General features: G+C 41.8%; 2 protein-coding genes and 3 pseudogenes across 2 annotated transcripts; all 5 read left to right on the top strand.

Annotated features, from left to right (window-relative positions):
* Positions 1-1,592: 1,592 nt before the first annotated feature.
* Positions 1,593-3,314, top strand: LOC123425526 (UDP-glucuronic acid decarboxylase 4-like). The gene is made up of 5 exons (XM_045109215.1): positions 1,593-1,637; positions 1,759-1,842; positions 1,941-2,015; positions 2,097-2,217; positions 3,241-3,314. The coding sequence occupies exons 1-5, from the start codon at positions 1,608-1,610 to the stop codon at positions 3,312-3,314; spliced, it is 384 nt and encodes a 127-aa protein (XP_044965150.1). The 5' UTR covers positions 1,593-1,607.
* Positions 2,325-2,410, top strand: LOC123433666 (annotated as a pseudogene).
* A 3,259-nt stretch (positions 3,315-6,573) lies between the features above and the next one.
* Positions 6,574-8,674, top strand: LOC123425525 (annotated as a pseudogene).
* Positions 8,675-9,180: 506 nt separating this feature from the next.
* On the top strand, positions 9,181-11,024 carry LOC123425524 (UDP-glucuronic acid decarboxylase 4-like). The gene is made up of 5 exons (XM_045109214.1): positions 9,181-9,250; positions 9,372-9,455; positions 9,554-9,628; positions 9,710-9,830; positions 10,951-11,024. The coding sequence occupies exons 1-5, from the start codon at positions 9,221-9,223 to the stop codon at positions 11,022-11,024; spliced, it is 384 nt and encodes a 127-aa protein (XP_044965149.1). The 5' UTR covers positions 9,181-9,220.
* Positions 10,036-10,121, top strand: LOC123433665 (annotated as a pseudogene).
* Positions 11,025-19,429: the final 8,405 nt, after the last annotated feature.

Genomic DNA, 19,429 nt, shown 5'->3' with positions numbered 1-19,429 from the left:
TGTGACTTAGTGTAAGTTGCGGGATCTTGTATTACGGAACGAGTAAAGATACTTGCCGGTAAACGAGATGGAAATAGGTATGCGGATACTGACGGTCGAATCTCGGGCAAGTAACATACCGAAGGACAAAGGGAATGACATACGGGATTATATGAATCCTTGGCACTCAGGTTCAAACGATAAGATCTTCGTAGAATATGTAGGATTAAATATGGGTATCCAGGTCCCGCGATTGGATATTGACCGAGGAGTCTCTCGGGTCATGTCTACATAGTTCTCGAACCCGCAGGGTCTGCACACTTAAGGTTCGACGTTGTTTTATGCGTATTTGAGTTATATGGTTGGTTACCGAATGTTGTTCGGAGTCCCGGATGAGATCACGGACGTCACGAGGGTTTCCGGAATGGTCCGGAAACGAAGATTGATATATAGGATGACCTCATTTGATTACTGGAAGGTTTTCGGAGTTACTGGGAATGTACAGGGAATGACGAATGGGTTCCGGGAGTTCACCGGGGGGGGAGGGGGCAACCCACCCCAGGGGAAGCCCATAGGCATTGAGGGTGGCGCACCAGTCCTTAGTCGGCTGGTGGGACAGCCCAAAAGAGACCTATGCGCATTGGAAGCAAAATCAAGTGAAAAGAAAAAAAAAGAAGGAGGTGGGAAAGGGAAGAAGGACTCCACCTTCCAAACCAAGTAGGACTCGGTTTGGGGGGGAGACCTTCCCCCTTGGCTTGGCCGAAGCCCTTAGGGGTCCTTGGACCCCAAGGCAAGGCTCCCCCCTCCTCCTCCTATATATAGTGGGGTTTTAGGGCTGATTTGGGACAACTTTGCCACGGCAGCCCGACCACATATCTCCACGGTTTTACCTCTAGATCGCGTTTTTGCGGAGCTCGGGCGGAGCCCAGCTGAGACGAGATCATCACCAACCTCCGAAGCGCCGTCACGCTGCTGGAGAACTCTTCTACCTCTCTGTCTCTCTTGCTGGATCAAGAAGGCCGAGATCATCGTCGAGCTGTACGTGTGCTGAACGCGGAGGTGCCGTCCGTTCGGCACTAGATCGCGGGACTAATCGCGGGATAGTTCGCGGGGTGGATCGAGGGACGTGAGGATGTTCCACTACATCAACCGCGTTCACTAACGCTTCTGCTGTACGGTCTACAAGGGTACGTAGATCACACATCCGCTCTCGTAGATGGACATCACCATGATAGGTCTTCGTGCGCGTAGGAAATTTTTTGTTTCCCATGCGACGTTCCCCAAAATGTGCCACGTGGTGGATCGGGATCCCTTCCTAGTAAAGGAAGAAGGTGTGGGCAAAACTGTATATGCTTGCGCTTGACCAAACATCTAACAACCAAGACTCTTAAAACAATTAAGAGAACAAGCATAAAAGGATGGAAGTTTGTTGGGCTAGATTGGTACAACTAGTCGTTGCTCCATTTTCTATGAATGCATTTGTCATGTACAGTTTAAATTCATTACATATAGAATGTAGTATTACTCTTTCTCCAGAGAAGTACCACTGATATGTATGTACGTTTATCTGTACAACAGGTGTCAGGAGTTGCTGCGTCGAGGGGAAGCTTACAGCTAAAACCTTGACCATGGACTACCATCGTGGTGCCAACCTTGAGGTATTTTGTCATTTGTGTTATACTAATATATTGTTGCAAGTACTGAAATTTCCATTCCATCTGTATAAAAATAGGTATGTATGTGTAGTTATTGGTGTATTTTGTCGTGTTCACTATTCAGGTTAGGATTGCTCGGATCTTTAACACCTATGGCCCGTGCATGTGCATTGACGATGACCATGTTGTCAGCAGCTTTGTTGATCAGGTAAACACATAGCGCTGTTGCTCTGCTAGTTTAAAAACCGCAAGTTTCTTTTCATTTCGGAACTAACACCCGAATGCTCTATGTTAATATAATGGCATGCGCTAAGGAAGGAGCCTTTGACGGTTTACGGCGATGGCAAGCACACCAGGAGTTTCCAATACATTTCTGATTTGGTAGGTCATCTCTAACCATGAGTGAACAATAATTATGGCTATGCTATCTGGTATGCGCTTTCTAAAATAGCACTCTTCCAGGTTGAGGGGTTGATGAGGCTGATAGAAGGTGATCACATTGGGCCATTCAACTTGGGCAACCCCGGTGAGTTCACCATGCTGCAATTGGACAAGGTTGTCCAGGACACCAGCGACCATGATGGTGAGTTCAATAACACTATTACTAGGCATGGCATCACTTTATATATATTTTTGTAGATATGCTTGAGGTGGTTCTGTTATTGTGGTACACAATGGAGTTTGTCAGCTAAGCATATGATGTTACAAGTAGATGCTACTGAGATGTCACCCATTGTTGAAGTATCTTAAACAGAGATTTTTAAAACTGATGCTTAGTTTAGCTAGTGCTGGTAGCTTAGAGTGAGTATTGCTTATCTGCTTGTCAATCAAAATACACAACACACTAAATTTAACATTGAGTATTGCTTATTGCTTATCTATTTGTCTTCTTAAAAAGAATGGCATGTTGATTGAAGCCAAACATTGATGGGAATGCCTTAGCTTTTTTTATCTGCTGGAAACCTTGTTTTTTCTTCAGATTTCTTGACTGGTCAGCCTGGCATCTTACCTTATTAACTATAGCAACATGTTTTACTCTTACTTTAATTGAAGTATTTTGCAGTATGCAAATCAATTCGTTAAAAGGTGCATTGTTGGTAACATGGAGACAAACCTTAAACTTAAAACAGTTAAAATTGGTTACTTGGACGGTAGACTGAGCCACCAGCCCACCACATGTCTACATCTATACATGTTTAATTTGTTATCTTTTACTGTCCGTGTGAACCGCATCATTGGTTGTTGGGTACTGGACTCCGGTGGCATGTACTTCCATGTGATTTGTAAAGGCGATGGATGCAAATCTAGTTTCATCAGTATACTCGAGTACACTCAATTTAATTGTCAGCTTGCGAGACGAGACGTAGTAGTTGAATCTAGCCATATAGTAGTAGTAATAAAAAATACTATATGTTTTGGTGTGCCCAAACTGTTGTACATTATGTTTTCAGTAAGGAGCTCAAGTTCTTAACACAAACTTGCTATGTTTTGAACACTAACTTTAATTTATGTTCATGTAGGAAATGGACCGATTCCTTTAAAATTCCTATGTTGGAAACAGTCCCTTACTCCACTCAGGTAACTGTATAATCTGCCCCGCTTCTAGGTTTCCAGCATTTGAATCTTTCGTTACGAGAGTTTGAAGCTGTTGGTATATTCTCCACCATTGAACACTTTTAGTCATCCTCTTCGCTCGAGTAACAATGCTCAGAACAACTCTTTTCTAGTCTCTAGGATAATAAATCATGTTCTTTTATGTTTCCAAAAATACTTGTACTCCATGTTTCTAGAAAACAGTAGCATCACACATGTCAAAAAATACTGGAATAAATTATAAGTAAAAATACTAGAATAAATTAGAAGTAGAGCATTGCTTGATTTATATACTTGATGACCAGAACTCGTTCAAGAGCTCTTTAGTCCTTCCAAAACAAGGTCTTGATACCCCCCCCTTGGAGAAAAATGTTCATATATGTTCCTGCGTGATGCGTGTATGCATGTTGGATGGTCACGTTCTAGTGTACTAGCTATCTAGGAAGCATTGTTTGGTTAGTGCTCTCCTCCTTGGTTGGCTAAACATATTCGTTTGTTTGATTTGGCTTCACAGTTACATATTTTGATTTGAACTTGGCCTATGTTTATGCCCATTTTCTGTTAATTATCTTGAATGGTGTGGTACAGTGTCTATGCGTGCAGAACTTCCTCTCACAAAAAAAACTAAGTGTATCTGTCTCGCACTTTTGTTCGCATTTCTTTTAACATCATCTTCAGGATGAATACAAATCTTTTTATTTCTAATATTTTTTATATTTATTTCCGTTTGATTGATTCATGTGCAGTGTAATGTTCTTGTAGGATGGCAAGGTTATGACAAAAACTGGATGCACTTCGTGTACAAAACGGACAATCTTTTTCGAAGTACTAAGGTTTCGAACGAGAACTCATCTGTTACAAAGGGATTTCATTTTTTTGAACTTATTTGAACTCCATACTTTTTGTGTGTTCAAAATGCATCCTTCAAAGGCACATCATAAATTTTCAACAATTTCTGACTTCATTTGGTATTTTTCGTGCATTTACTTATTTTATTGAGCTAATTGACCCTGAAATAGAAAAGCACTAGAAACAAACTCTGAAAATGTTGAAGGTTTGCATGGTATCATCATTTCACCCACATAACATGTGTGAAAAAGTTGAGAGGGTTATGACAAAAACTGGATGCACTTCGTGTACAAAACGGACAATCTATTTCGAAGTATCAGGGTTTCGGACGAGAACTCATCTTTACAAAGGGATTTCATTTTTTTGAACTTATTTGAACTCCATATTTATTGTGTGTTCAAAATGCACCATTCAAAGGCACATCATACATTTTCAACAATTTCTGACTTCATTTGGTATTTTTCGTGCATTTACTTAATTTTTTGAGCTAATAGACCCTGATATTGAAAAGCACTACAAATGAACTCTGAAAATGTTGAAAGTTGGCATGGTATCATCATTTCAGCCTCATAGCATGTGCTAAAAAGTTGAGAGGGTTACGACAAAAGCTGGACGCACTTCGTGTACAAAACGAACAATCTCTTTCGAATTTCAGGGTTTCGAATGAGAGCTCATTTGTTACAAAGGTATTTCATTTTTTGAACTTCTTTGAACTCCATACGTTTTGTGTGTTCAAAATGCACCATTCAAAGGCACATCATAAATTTTCAAAAATTTCTGACTTCATTTGGTATTTTTCGTGCATTTACTTATTTTTTGAGCTAATTGACCCTAAAATTGAAAAGCACTACAAATGAACTCTCAAAATGTTGAAAGTTGGTTTGGTATCATCATTTCTCCCACATAACATGTTCTATAAAGTTGAGAGGGTTATGACAAAAACTAGATGCACTTCGTGTACAAAACAGACAATCTCTTTCAAAGTTTAATACATTAGTACACATCACATAAAGTTTAATACATTACATAGATTTATATTTCAACCCCTTGCCTATTTACATAGATTTATATTTCAACCCCTTTCCTATGATCGCTTTGGCCGTAACCATGGAGCATGTTCATTATTTAAGGGGATGCTTGGGTCAAGTCTCACTATGAAGTTTGGAATTTCATCAAACTTATTATAATCTGCTCACATGTGTGTCTTGTCCTCGATCCCCACGATGTTTCTTTTCCCTGAAAGAACTATGTGACGCTTTGCCTCATCGTCCGATGTATTCATTTGCTTATTTTTTCTTTTTTCGGTCTGGACGACATGCCTTTCATGTAGAAAACCTGAGCCACATGATTGGCTAGGATGAATGGCTCTTCTCTGTAACCAAGTTCTTGAGATCAACTTTTTTCATTCCATACAACTGGTCTACGTTTACCCCTTCTCCATTCATGTTCACCCAACTACACCAAAAAAGGGACCTTAAAAGTAGGTCCATAGTCAAGTTCCCATATCTCCTTTATGTAACCATAGTATGTATCCTTTTTCCCATTCTCGTCTGTCGCATCATAGCGGACACCACTGTTTTGGTTGGTGCTCTTTTTATCTTGGGCGTTCGTGTAAAATGTATTCCCGTTTATGTCGTACCCTTGGAAATGTAATACACTCGAAGAAGGTGACGCGGCCAACAACTAGAGTTGACACTTCAAGTAATATGCTCATACATGACGTTCTTTAAGATGTCGTTGAGTAATTCGTCATAAATCTATGACGATTTCGCCCGAGATTGTCGTAAGCTGTTTGAGGGGATCAAATCTACATATAAATTATGACGATGTGAGTCAAAAACATCGTAACCGCATAAGATGAGATCGTCATAACTTTTACGACGATTATAAAAATGTCGTAACATGTTCTAACTATGTTAAAAAAAGGTAGAAAGATCGGAAATGCATACAAATTGGTCCTCATCCCGAAAATATGGTCTAACTCTAGTGAAAATTTATGTGGTGCCCTTTTGCAAAATATTTTTGATATATGCTTCACAAAATTCCTCTATTTTTAGTACTTGAAAACTATTTTATATCATTGATTTTTCGAACCAATGAGACATCTTCCCACAGATCTATGACATGGCGTTCATCCATCCATCCAACCCACATCCATCCATCCATCTATCTATAGAAAAAAAGGTCACTCACTCCCCACCCATCGCACCCTTCCACCAGATCCAGTCCTCTCCCCTCCACCAAGCTCCCCCCACCTCCGATCTGAAGCCACCACACAAATCTTCTCCCAGATCTGCAGCCGTCACATGCTCTCCTCTCCTCCTCATCCCAAATCTGGAGCAGAAATAGGGGTCCAGAGACAGAGAGAGGGTGATGCGCCGGCCTCTCCCTCCCTCACCCTCTCTCTGTCTCTACGCCGCACGCGCTAGGGTTTGACGAAGCTGCTGTAGGAGCACGAAGCTGCGCGCGCTAGGGCTCTCACTCCCGGCCCACTGCGATGGTCGTGCCAGCCAAGATCCCGCAGCGGCAACTCTTCATCAAAAGCGAGTGTCGTGCGCCCGCGCTCGGCCGCCGCCTCCCCGTCATTAACCCGACCACCGAGGTGTCCATAGGTCCGCCCCTCTCTCTGTCCCCGCTTTCTGTTCGCCCGTCTCATTGGCTGCCCTGCTCATCACTAGGTTTCCACAAGCGAGATCCCGGCGGGCACCTCGGACGACGTGGACGCCGCGGTGGCGGCCGTGCGCTCCGCCCTCAAGAGGAACTGCGGCCTCGAATGGTCCCGCGCCCCCGACGTCGTCCGGGCCAAGTACCTCCGCGCAATCGCCGCCAAGGTACTCTACCACTTCCTCCGTAGGCGGTCTGTGTGTGTGCGTTGATGGGAGCGGCAAGCTCCCTTGGTGGCGGCGACATGGACCTGTCCTCGGCAGGGAACGCCAGGACCAGGTGGAGCAACTCCTCAAGGTACCGTACCAAGTCAACTCACATGACAGCCTACATGTGAATGATGTGCACAAATCATCAGTTTCATCAGACATACCACTCCATCGTTTGTTGTTTCACGCCTTTTGATCTGCTTTTACACATATCTGTGTTAGTAGAGTACTACGTAGTACATGCAGATAAGAACATTTAGTAGTGTGTTTGGTTTAGGTTTTTTCGTGCTTAATTGCTCGCTTAATCCCAAAGAAACACCACCAAACAAACTTTTGTTTGGAATATGGATTGACACCTGAAAAAGTTTCTGAATATTTAGCCAAGGCTAACATATGTACGAGTAAATCATCTGCTGATGGCAAAAGCTTAAAAGAATGTTTTGGGGGTACACACACACTTGGATGGGAAGGTACACGCAGGGCTGCCCTCCCTACTAGTACATCTATTGGCGGCCAATGTTGTGTCACGGAAATGACCAAAAGATCACAACCCCCAAGACCTCCATTGACCTGAGCACACAATAGCTTCTACTCTGTGCATGTTTGGTCTATGTGGAACTAAGATATGAAAATATTACTACATTTATTCATAATTTTATACATGTGTTTATATATAAATATATAAAGATGTTGCGTCAGCTTTTGTGTGGGTAGGTTCTTGGATTTTGTCCAAAACAAATGGGAGCCATTGTCAGCAACAGTCACATTTCAAGTGTATTGTGTGTATGTATATAAAAACACGCATCATGCTAGTTCATGATCCGAAATTTATAGGTAGGAAGGTCTGGAAGATAGTGACAAAAGATAACAATTAATATTAAGTAAACTGGTGTGCAGTGAACCATTATATTAACTTCGAAATACAACAATGTAATTATTCATCTTGATTGAACGACCTTCCACCAAAGTCAAAAAGCATAGTGAAATAGTCGGCTGCAGAAATTTTAATCAAAACTGTCCCACTGAAATCAGCAAAATGAAAAATGGCATAAATCAATATATAGAAGTGCAATTTTGACGAAGTCTATTTTCTAAAACATCGCAGCATGTCTCATCCCTTGTGCGTGCTACTTTGCTTGTCCTCACCCTCTCGACCCTCCCCTTGCTCATTCACCATCCATTTTATTCGGAACGTAGATGGGGGGTAAAGCACCTAAGCTCCAAGTGAGCTCCTGCTCCACCCTCCAGGTGCCTTCATGTACTGTTTGTATTTTTAATCTCAACGTTTGGCATAGATTTATAATACAAAAAATGTCAAACTACTTTTCTTCATAGTCTTGGTTCATCAATCACATTTATGGATCCAAATTCATTCAACAGGTTTGCCGCAGCGAGTGCCCAGGGATTACCTTGCGTCGACGTGGGCATTACCAGCGAGCGCCCAGGGATTCCCTCTTGAAGAGGGTAATGGTGTGCCGCAGTAGTACACTCTGTGTATGTTCCCCAGAAAGTGATTCAAAAAATAGCAATTAAGAACCGTATGGAGGAAATATGGGTCGTGTTTAGTCTTCTATAAGACCTGCTTTCTATATGGATGATAGCCTTTTTATACTAGATGAGTAAATGTAATTAAATCTTCTTTTGATCTTAAATTTGTAAAACCTGGTACTTTTTTCACATGTAAGTCAGTTTTTTATGCATTTGGTATCCTTTTACTTCAGCTGATTGAGCGGAAATCTCATCTGGCTAGGCTAGAGGCACTTGATTGCGGGAAGCCTCTTGATGAGCTAGTAGCAAAATTGCAATGTTGAGAGTGTAAATTAAAAAATAGAGTAAAAAATACAATAAAAAAATAAAATTTAGATGGGGGTGGCCTCTTGCATGGTTTGATTCTTTCTGCTAGAAAGGGACAATTCTGGTAGGTGAAATGTGCCACATGGTGGATCGGGATCCCTTCCTAGTAAAGGAAGAAGGTGTGGGGCAAAACTGTATATGCTTGCGCTTGACGAAACATCTAACAACCAAGACTCTTAAAACAATTAAGAGAGCAAGCATAAAAGGATGGAAGTTTGTTGGGCTAGATTGCTACAACTAGTCGTTGCTCCATTTTCTATGAATGCATTTGCCATGTACAGTTTAAATTCATTACATATAGAACGTAGTATTACTCTTTCTCCCGAGAAGTACCACTGATGTGTATGTATGTTTGTCTGGAGAACAGGTGTCAGGAGTTGCTACGACGAGGGGAAGCTTACAGCTAAAACCTTGACCATGGACTACCACCGTGGTGCCAACCTTGAGGTATTTTGTCATTTGTGTTATACTAATATATTGTTGCAAGCACTGAAATTTCCATTCCATCTATATAAAAATAGGTATGTATGTATAGTGATTGGTGTATTTTGTTGTGTTCACTATTCAGGTTAGGATTGCTCGGATCTTTAACACCTATGGCCCGTGCATGTGCATTGACGATGGCCACGTTGTCAGCAACTTTGTTGCTCAGGTAAACACACAGCGTTGTTGCTCTGCTAGTTTAAAAACAGCAAGTTTCTTTTCATTTCGGAACTAACACCCGAATGGTCTATGTTACTATAATGGCAGGCGCTAAGGAAGGAGCCTTTGACGGTTTATGGCGGTGGCAAGCACACCAGGAGTTTCCAATACATTTCTGATTTGGTAGGTCATCTCTAACCATAAGTGAACAATAATTATGGCTATGCTATCAGGTATGCGCTTTCTAAAATAGCACTCTTCCAGGTTGAGGGGTTGATGACGCTGATGGAAGGTGATCACATTGGGCCATTCAACTTGGGCAACCCCTATGAGTTCACCATGCTGCAATTGGCCAAGGTTGTCCAGGACACCAGCGACCATGATGGTGAGTTCAATAACAGTATTATGATGATGGAGTGTTGAGCAGAGGATGTGAAACATTTAGACCACTGAGAACTTTTTTGGTCTTTGATGTATATAAAATCGAGTTTTTAAAAACTGATGCTAGGCATGCCATCACTGTATATATATTGTTGTAGATATGCTTGAGGTGGTTCTGTTATTGTGGTACACAATGGATTTTGTCAGCTAAGCATATGATGTTACAAGTAGATGCTACTGAGATGTCACCCATTGTTGAAGTATCTTAAGTAGAGCTTTTTAAAACTGATGCTTGGTTTAGCTAGTGATGGTAGCTTAGAGTGAGTATTGCTTATCTGCTTGTCAACCGAAATACAAAACACACTTAGCAGTGAGTATTGCTTATTGCTTATCTATTTGTCTTCTTAAAAAGAATGGCATGTTGATTGAAAGCCAAACATTGATGGGAATACCTTAGCTTTTTTCTTTTTCTGCTGAAAACCTTGTTTTTGCTTCAGATTTCTTGACTGGTCAGCCTGGCATATTACCTTATTAACTATAGCAACATGTTTTACTCTTACTTTAATTGAAGTATTCTGCAGTATGCAAATCAATTCTTTAAAAGGTGCATTATTGGCAACATGGAGACAAACCTTAAACTTATATCGGTTAAAATTGGTTACTTGGACGGTACACTGAGCCACCAGCCCACGACATGTGTACATCTATACAAGTTTAATTTGTTTTCTTTTACTGTCAGTGTGAACCACATCATTGGTTGTTTGGTACTGGACTCCGGTGGCATGTCCTTCCATGTAATTTTTAAAGGCGATGGATGCAAATCTAGTTGCATCAGTATACTCCAGTGCACTCAATTTAATTGTCAGCTTGCCAGACGAGACGTAGTAGTTGAATCTAGCCATATAGTAATAGTAATAAAAAATATTATATGTTTTGGTGTGGCCAAACTGTTGTACATTATGTTTTCAGTAAGGAGCTCAAGTTCTTAACACAAACTTGCTAAGTTTTGAACACTAACTTTAATTTATGTTCATGTAGGAAATGGACTGATTCCTTTGAAATTCCTATGTTGGAAAGAGTCCCTTACTCCACTCAGGTAACTGTATAATCTGCCCCTCTTCTAGGTTTCCAGCACTTGAATCTTTCGTTAGGAGAGTTTGAAGCTGTTGGTATATTCTCAACCATTGAACGCTTTTAGTCATCCTCTTCGCTCGAGTAACAATGCTCAGAACAACTCTTTTCTAGTCTTCAGGATAATAAATCATGTTCTTTTATGTTTCCAAAAATACGTGTACTCCATGTTTCTAGAAAACAGTAGCATCACACATGTCAAAAAATACTGGAATAAATTAGAAGTAAAAATAATAGAATAAATTAGAAGTTGAGCATTGCTTGATTTATATACTTGATGACCAGAACTCGTTCAAGAGCTCTTTAGTCCTTCCAAAACAAGGTCTTGATATCCCCCTTATAGAAAAATGTTCATATATGTTCCTGCATGATGCGTGTATGCATGTTGGATGGTCACGTTCTAGTGTACTAGCTAGCTAGGAAGCATTTTTTGGTTAGTGCTCTCCTCCTTGGTTGGCTAAACATATTCGTTTGTTTGATTTGGCTTCACAATTACATATTTTGATTTGAACTTGGCCTATGTTTATGCCCACTTTCTGTTAATTATCTTGAATGGTGTGGTATAGTATCTATCCGTGCAGAACTTCCTCTCACAAAAAAAACTAAGTGCATATGTCTCGCACTTTTGTTCGCATTTCTTTTAACATCATCTTCAGGATGAATACAAATCTTTTTATTTCTAATATTTTTTATATTTATTTCTGTTTGATTGATTCATGTGGAGTGTAATGTTCTTGTAGGATGGCAAGTTGTCGCATCTCGAGCATGTCTCATAAGAGAGTGGAATGAAGTTCATCGTACTGTTGGGATAGTAGCAGATGTGTCATTGTTCTATTGTGTAACTCCGTCTGTTCTTGCTATATTCATGTGTAAGGAAATGTATTCATGAGATGAGTTATTGTGTTATGTAAACCTGGGAGATGTATTATGTGATGTTATATGATGGATGATTTTAATTCGACTTGGAGTTTTCTTGATTTGAATATGAAATAGTGTTTTATTTAATATTGGGCAAATAATTGGGTTGAAAAGGCCTAACAAATAGAAATGAAACCAAGTTCTCGAACAAAAAGTTGCTGAGTTCAAAAATGAAAAAAGGCTAAAAATGAAACTGGACCAAATGTATTTGGGCACTAAAAGGCTAGGGCCCAAATTATAATGATACAAAAAAATTCAAAAAAAATACTATAAGTGGTTGTAAATAAGCTAAGGCCCAAAAAGAAGCACAATAAGGAAAAGCCCAAAAAAATAAAACCAGCCCATGTGATCAATTGAAATGGGTTGGGCTGATTTCAACCATGACGTTTTGATTTCGTCGTAATTTTGCCACGTAGGATTGCCACATAGGATTGGGTTAGATTGCCAACGATGATTTAGGATCGTCATAAAGGTTACGATGATCCAGGAATCATCGTAAATGTTACGGCGATTTCGATAAAAACGTCGTTGCTGTCAGGTTTTGACGCTTCGTTTTCGACGCTTCGTTTTTCGTCGTAAGATCGTCGTAAATTAAAAACCGTGATGATGTAGTGACGAAGATGTAGCATCGTGTATTATTATATTTCTTATAGTGTGATCTCCAACAGTGTTGTCATTCATGAGACATGCTCGCAACCAACTGCCGAAAGTATCCATGTGTTTTTCTTCAATCCAGTAGATATCCTTCCCCGTGAACTCGGAGCGTACAAAATTCTTATGTTCCTCGATATACGAAGCCACAAAGGTGGAACTTTTTAGAACTGTGTAGTGTGCTTGAGTGAAAGAATGCCCGTCCCTACATATCACTGCTTTCTTTCCTAGCGTGCCTTTTCCACTCAGTATCCCCTCATGCCGCGATTCAGGAACACCAATCGACTTAAGGTCACGAAGAAAGTCTACAAAGAACACAATGACCTCCTTTGTTCCATAGCCCTTGGAGATGCTTCCTTCTGGCCTAGCACGGTTATGAACATATTTCTTTAAGACTCCCATGAACCTCTCGAAGGGGAACGGATTGCGTAGAAATACAGGACCGAGAATGGAAATCTCGTCGACTAGGTGAACCAAGAGATGCGTCATAATATTGAAGAAGGGCGGGGGAACACCAACTCAAAACTGACAAGACATTGGACCACATTCTTGTGTAGCCTTTCCAGACGTCCTCGATCTATTACCTTCTGAGATATTGCATTGAGGTATGCACATAGCTTCACGATGGGTAATCGAACATTTTCCAGTAGAAGCCCCCTCAATGCAACCGGAAGCAACTGCGTCATAATCACGTGTCAATCATGAGACTTTAGGTTGTGGAATTTTTTCTCTGCCATATTTATTATTCCCTTTATATTAGACGAGAAGCCAGCGGGGACCTTCATACTGCTCACGCATTCAAAAAATATTTCCTTCTCTGCTTTGGTAAGAGCTTAGCTGCTTAAGTATTGACGCTATTTATCCAGCTTCTTGTCGTATGGGTCTTTCATACGTTGCTGCTCCTCCCGTGCTACTGTTGTATCTTTTGTCTTCCCATACATGTCCAGGAAGCCTAGCAGGTTCACGCAAAGATTATTCATCACGTGCATCATGTCGATTGAAGAGCGGAACTCTAGGTGTTTCCAATAGGGTAGCTCCCAAAATAAAAAATTATTTTTCCACATGGGCACGTGTCCGGTAACGTAGTCTTTCTGAACAGATTGAATGCCAAGACCCCTTCCAAAGATTACTATTTGATCCAAATCCTTGACCATAGCCAATAACTCATCACCAGTAGGGAGGTTAGGCTTCTTCCGGTGATCTACCTCACCGTTGGAATGCTTGCCTTTCTTTCTTATGGGATGATTGGTCGAAAGAAATTTACGACACCCCAAGTAGACAACCTTCTTAGATTTTTCCAAATATGTACCTTCAGTCTTATCTAAACAGTGTGTGCATGCATTGTATCCCTTGTTTGACTGTCCTGAAATGTTACTAAGAGCAGGCCAATCGTTCATGGTTACGAACAACAATGCTCGTAGGTCAAATTCCCGCTGTTTGTGCTCATCCTGCACACGTACACCTGGTTTGGCCCACAACTGCAAAAGTTCATCAACTAATGGCCTTAGTTAGACATCAATGTCGTTGTCGGGTTGCTTCGGTCCTTGGATGAGGACTGGCATCATAATGAACTTCCACTTCATGCACAACCAAGGAGGTAGGTTGTAGATACATAGAGTCACGGGCGAGGTGTTGTAAGTGCAGCTCTGCTCCCCAAAAGGATTAATTCCGTCTGTACTTAGACCAAACCATAAGTTCCTTGGGTCAACTGCAAAGTCCGGCCACGCCCTCTCCATTTTCCTCCACCGCGACCCATCTGTGAGGTGTCTCAACTTCCCGACTTTCTTACGCTGGTCTTTGTTCCATCGCATCAACTTGGCATGCTCATTGTTTCTGAACACACGTTTCAACCGTGGTATTATAGGATCATACCACATAACCTTAGCAGGAACCTTCTTCCTGGGGGCTCGTCATCACCCTCAACATCACGAGGGTTATCCTTTCTGATCTTGTATCGACATGCAGTGCATACCGGGCATTTGTCCATATTATCGTACTTCTCACCGCGGTACAGGATGCAGTCATTAATGCATGCATGTATCTTCTGCACATCTAATCCAAGTGGGCAGATAGCCTTCTTTGCTTCATACGTAGTCTTGGGCAATTTATTATCCTTTGGAAGCTTCAACTTCAATATTTTCAGTAGCTTCTCAAATCCCTTGTCAGATTAACCAGCTTTTGCCTTCCATTTCAACAGTTACAATGTGTTACCGAGCTTTGTGCTGCCATCTTCGCAATTTGGGGACAGAAACTTTTTATGATCCCTTAGCATGGCCTCCAACTTCAGCTTCTCCTTTTCTGTATCGAATTGTCTCTTTGCATCAGAAATGACCCGACCAAGACCATCAGCGGGCTCATCTGATGCCGGTTGTTCTTCACCTCCTTCTTCATTGTCTTCCATTGAAGTATCACCGTATTCTTCAGTGAACATAGGATAGTTGTCATCATCATCTTCTTCTTCATTGGCTTCCATCATAACCCCTCTTTCTCCATGCATGGTCCAACAAATATATGTGGGCATGGAACCTCTCCGAACCACGTGGCCTTTAATGGTTTTCGAGCTAGAGTAATCCTTCACATTTTGACAGTCAACACATGGACAAGGCATACAATTATCTACTTTGTTTTCCTCATCCACATCGATAAATTTATGCAGGCCTGAAATAAATACGAAACCGCGTCGTTCACCATACATCCATCGCTTCCATGCATCGATCTGCATCATACATGAATAGTATAATGACCACTGTACATGGACACATGAAATATTTTTGTATCAATTACAAATGAAAAGGATAAGGTTGCAAACCTCGGTCGAGGATACCAATTTGTGTGAACTTAAGTGTGACTCGGGCATTAGTCCCGGTTCGTAATGTACTCTGAAGTGCGTCGGTCACCGTACATCCATTGGCGGTTCATCTGTATTATGAAATTCAGTATATCCAAAAAACCATTGCAGGACATCATGAATAGAGAAATGACCAAACTAATACAAGTTCATCACATTAAAACCAAAGCACAGTAGTGATCAAATGTTATTATTGCAAAAATAATTACATAAAGTTCTCCCATAAAACAACATACAACTATGTAAAAGATTTAAATGCAACAACAAATGCGATCAAAATCGCAACTAAGGTAACAATTGACCCAACAGCATAATGATACGAAGCCTCTTTATGAATGACATATTTTCTAATATTCCTAATCTTCAAGCGCATTTCATCCATCTTCAAGCGCATTGCATCCATCTTCAACTGCATTTCATCCATCTTCATCTTGCGATCATCGACGACATCGGCAACATGCAACTCCAGTTTCATATTCTTCTCCTCAATTATTTTCAATTTTTTCTTCAAGTAATTGTTTTCTTATTTAACCAAATTTAAATTCTTGACAGGAATTTCTATGTGGGTTGGAATTTCCGGTTCACATACCTCATAGATTACAAAATATATGTCACGTTGGTCATCATAATTGTCATAAACACTAAATAAAACAAATAGTTATAAAACATAATAGATACTTCATCCGAATCATAGACAGGAGGGCTGACGGATGCGGATACCAAAACCATCGCACTATATAATAACAAAAAATAGTGAAAGTAAGTAATTTATACAAGTATCTATCTAAATCATACAAGTAAAAAAACTCTTTTAAAAATAAGATAAGAACAAGAGGCTCACCACGGTGGTGCTCGCGATGAGATCGACGCGGGCGATCGACAACGATGAGGACGGGCATGGGACGGCACCCTACATATGTGCAGACTCTAAGAAGTTAATTTGAGCTCAAATTTTGCATCTAAATCAAAATAACTCCCACATACACTCCTACACTAAAACCCACAAACCATTCTACTTCTAGAGCATTTGAAATGAGTTAAGCTAGAATTGAGAGATGAAAGGATGAAGTAGCTAACCTTTTAGAAAACTTGTGTAGTTGGTGCACGGCCAAACCTAGAGAAATATTGAGGAAAATGGAGCTTGGAGGTCGAGCTTGGAGAGGAGAAAGCTTAAGTAGTGTGGCTCGAGCATTTCATCGAACACCTCATGTGCATGCATAAAAGGGTGGCAAAGAGCATGGCAAGCACACCTCAACAGCCAAAAAACAGAGGAGAGGGCGGGCACGGGCGAGGGTATATATAGGCAAAACTTTAGTCCCAGTTTTGTCTAAAACCGGGACTAATAGCCTACCATTTAGTCCAGGGTTTTGCCCTGAACCGGGACTAATGCTCCATGGCACGCCACATGGCAGTCGCTGGATTTTAGTCCCGGTTTTTGCCCTGAACCGGGACTAATGAGATAAGCCGAACAGGGACCAATGCCCTGGCAATCTGAACCGGGACCAATGCGTGGCATTGGTCCCGGTTTTACTTCGACCCGGGGCTAATGTGGTTTTGTGCTCCGGCCGAAAGCCTCTTTTTCTACTAGTGTATAGTCCCGGTGGAGCTACCAATCGGGACTAAAGGTCCCTTTGTGCGTGGAATTTGGGCCACCGAAAATAGACCTTTAATCCCGGTTGGTGGTTACAACCGGTACTAAAGGTTCCTACCAGTGGGCCAGGCACCCCACCTTTAGTCCCGATTGGAGCCACCAGCCGGTACTAAATACCCTTCAGTCCTCGTTTGTGGCTCCAACCGAGACTAAAGGTCCCTACATATAAATCCCCGTGCGTTTTCAGCCCAATCTCTCCTATTTTAAAGCCCCGACGCCGACGCCCTGCCCAGACGCCACCAGGTTGCCGAATCCGTCCGCGTCGCCGCCCCCGACACCGGCCGCGAGCTCCTCCTCCACGCGTCGCGATGCCGCCCATGCCGCCTAGTGATACGTCCTAAACGTATCTATAACTTCTGCTTGTTCCATGATCTTTTAGGTGACATTGTTATATGTTTTGCTACACTTTTATATCATTTTACACATATTTGGACTAACCTACTAACTCAGTGCACCTAGTGCCAGTTTCCATATGTTGACGTCTATTTTGCAGGGACTTTTACCCAATTTTCCGATGCCCGAAAAATTCTAGGAAAATATATAAACAAATAGCGTAACAGAAGCTTCCATATCACCGAAGATGGGCCAGAGATGGGCCTGGAGCCGCCCCGACAACCACCTGGCGCTGGCTACCCCTTGGCCGCGCCAGCAGGCCGCCTGGGTGGGTCCCACCTCTTCCGGTGCCCTCCTTCGGCCTATATTTAGTACTCCGAGAGAAAACCCTTCCACAACTTCCAGAATCGCGAATTTCTCCATCGTTCTGCCGCCACAGCGCTTCCAAGATCGGGAGCGTCAGGAGACCTCTTCCCGTGACCCTGCCGGAGGGAGGATTTACCTCCGGGAGCTTCTCCATCGCCATGGACACTTCCTGGACCTGCCGTGAGTAGTCCTCCTTGGACCATGGGTCCATCACCAGTAGCTATGTGATGTCTTCTCTCCAATCTTGTGCTTCAATGGTTAGTCCTTGTGAGCTGCCCTACATGATCAAGGCATCTATGTAATTCTCTTGCTATTGCTATGCTCGAGTTGTTGGGATCCGATGGATTATGAGATTATGTTCAGATTTTTTATGAGTTATATATTTAATTATCCTTTTATATTATGTTCCTTAGTGATTCATGCATGTTCTCCGTTGGTATTTATTGCTTTGGCCAAGTAGTAGATTGTAACCCCAAGAGGGAGCATTATGCATGATTGTGGGTTCATGCCCCTCGATGTCTAGCTTGAGTGACAGAAACATGAGACTAGGGGATGTGTTGTTGCCACCAGGGAGAAAACAATGGTGCTTGTGACCATGGTTGCAAGGATTGTTCACCTTACGCATAGTTCGTTAATGCAGTTGTCCGTTGCTTTGAGTTTACACTTTGGGTGCGGCTCGCAACTTAATACCGGCGAGATGTTCTAGATAGATATCTCAAGGTGGATGATTAGTAAGTAGATGCTTATGAATAAACGGTCTACTTGTCTTGGGGTACTACCCATTACTATTGAACCTCTAAGTATCAAGTAGCATAATTAGCATTGCGGTGCATTCATAATTCTGTCAATTGCCCAACTTTGATTTGTTTACCCAAGCATAGTTGTTTATCGTCTTTTGGGAGAGAGACATCACTAGTGCACATCAAGTGACTCCGGTCCATATCACCATCATTGTTTACACCTCCATCATTTACTTTTTTCATTTAGTTTTCCATTGCAATCAGTATTACTTTTCTCGCTTGTGTTTTGATCCTTTGCAAACTACAAGGCCGGAGAGATTGACAACCTCTTTGTACTCGTTGGGAGCAAAGTTATTTATTGTGTGTGCAGGTCCACGTCTTCTCCTAGCGCTAGGGTGGAAGACACCTACTTGTTGAGCCTAGGAGTCCTCTTGGTTCGATAAACCTTACAGTTATCGTGTGAGGGAAAACTTGTTGCTGACTACATCTCAACCTTCCACTTGAGGTAAACAACAAGGTGCGAGAAGTATATACATCATCTCGGCATCAAGCAAAGTTTTTTGGCGCCGTTGCTGGGAACTCCAGTCGTCAAGATAAGGGAGATGCACGCTATCCTTTACCTTTGCTTTTTAGTTTTGTTAGTTTGCTTTTTAGTTTTGGCTTTAGAGTCTTATCCCAAAAACCACAAAAAAAAGTTGCTTTGTTCTTGCTTGTTGTTGCTGCTGCTATGGGTACCACTAAGAACACTAAGTTGTGTGACTTCACTAGTTAGGCTTATGGAAAACTACACTCTTAGTTAGCTGCCATAAAGCGGACGACAAAGAATAGGCGGATGGCAAAGAGGGGTCTTTGCCATTAGTGTATCTTTGTCATCATTACGCAGATGACAAAGAGCCGCACAGCAGACGGCAAAGCGACAGCTGGGCCCCACCTGACCGCGGGTGGGTAGGTTAAATTTCGCATCT

Source organism: Hordeum vulgare, chromosome 2H (genome assembly GCF_904849725.1).
Source record: "Hordeum vulgare subsp. vulgare chromosome 2H, MorexV3_pseudomolecules_assembly, whole genome shotgun sequence".
NCBI lineage: Eukaryota > Viridiplantae > Streptophyta > Magnoliopsida > Poales > Poaceae > Hordeum > Hordeum vulgare.
The sequence above is the reverse complement of the archived record's forward strand: the minus strand, read 5'-3'. Positions and strand labels throughout refer to the sequence as shown.

Bases quoted from the DNA above. Each gene is read 5' to 3' on its own strand.
- LOC123425526 (XM_045109215.1), top strand. From the start codon at position 1,608: ATGGACTACCATCGTGGTGCCAACCTTGAG. The intron at 1,638-1,758 runs GTATTTTGTCAT...TTCACTATTCAG, and splicing joins ATCGTGGTGCCAACCTTGAG to GTTAGGATTGCTCGGATCTT. The intron at 2,016-2,096 runs GTAGGTCATCTC...GCACTCTTCCAG, and splicing joins TCCAATACATTTCTGATTTG to GTTGAGGGGTTGATGAGGCT.
- LOC123425524 (XM_045109214.1), top strand. From the start codon at position 9,221: ATGGACTACCACCGTGGTGCCAACCTTGAG. The intron at 9,251-9,371 runs GTATTTTGTCAT...TTCACTATTCAG, and splicing joins ACCGTGGTGCCAACCTTGAG to GTTAGGATTGCTCGGATCTT. The intron at 9,831-10,950 runs GTGAGTTCAATA...CCCCTCTTCTAG, and splicing joins GGACACCAGCGACCATGATG to GTTTCCAGCACTTGAATCTT.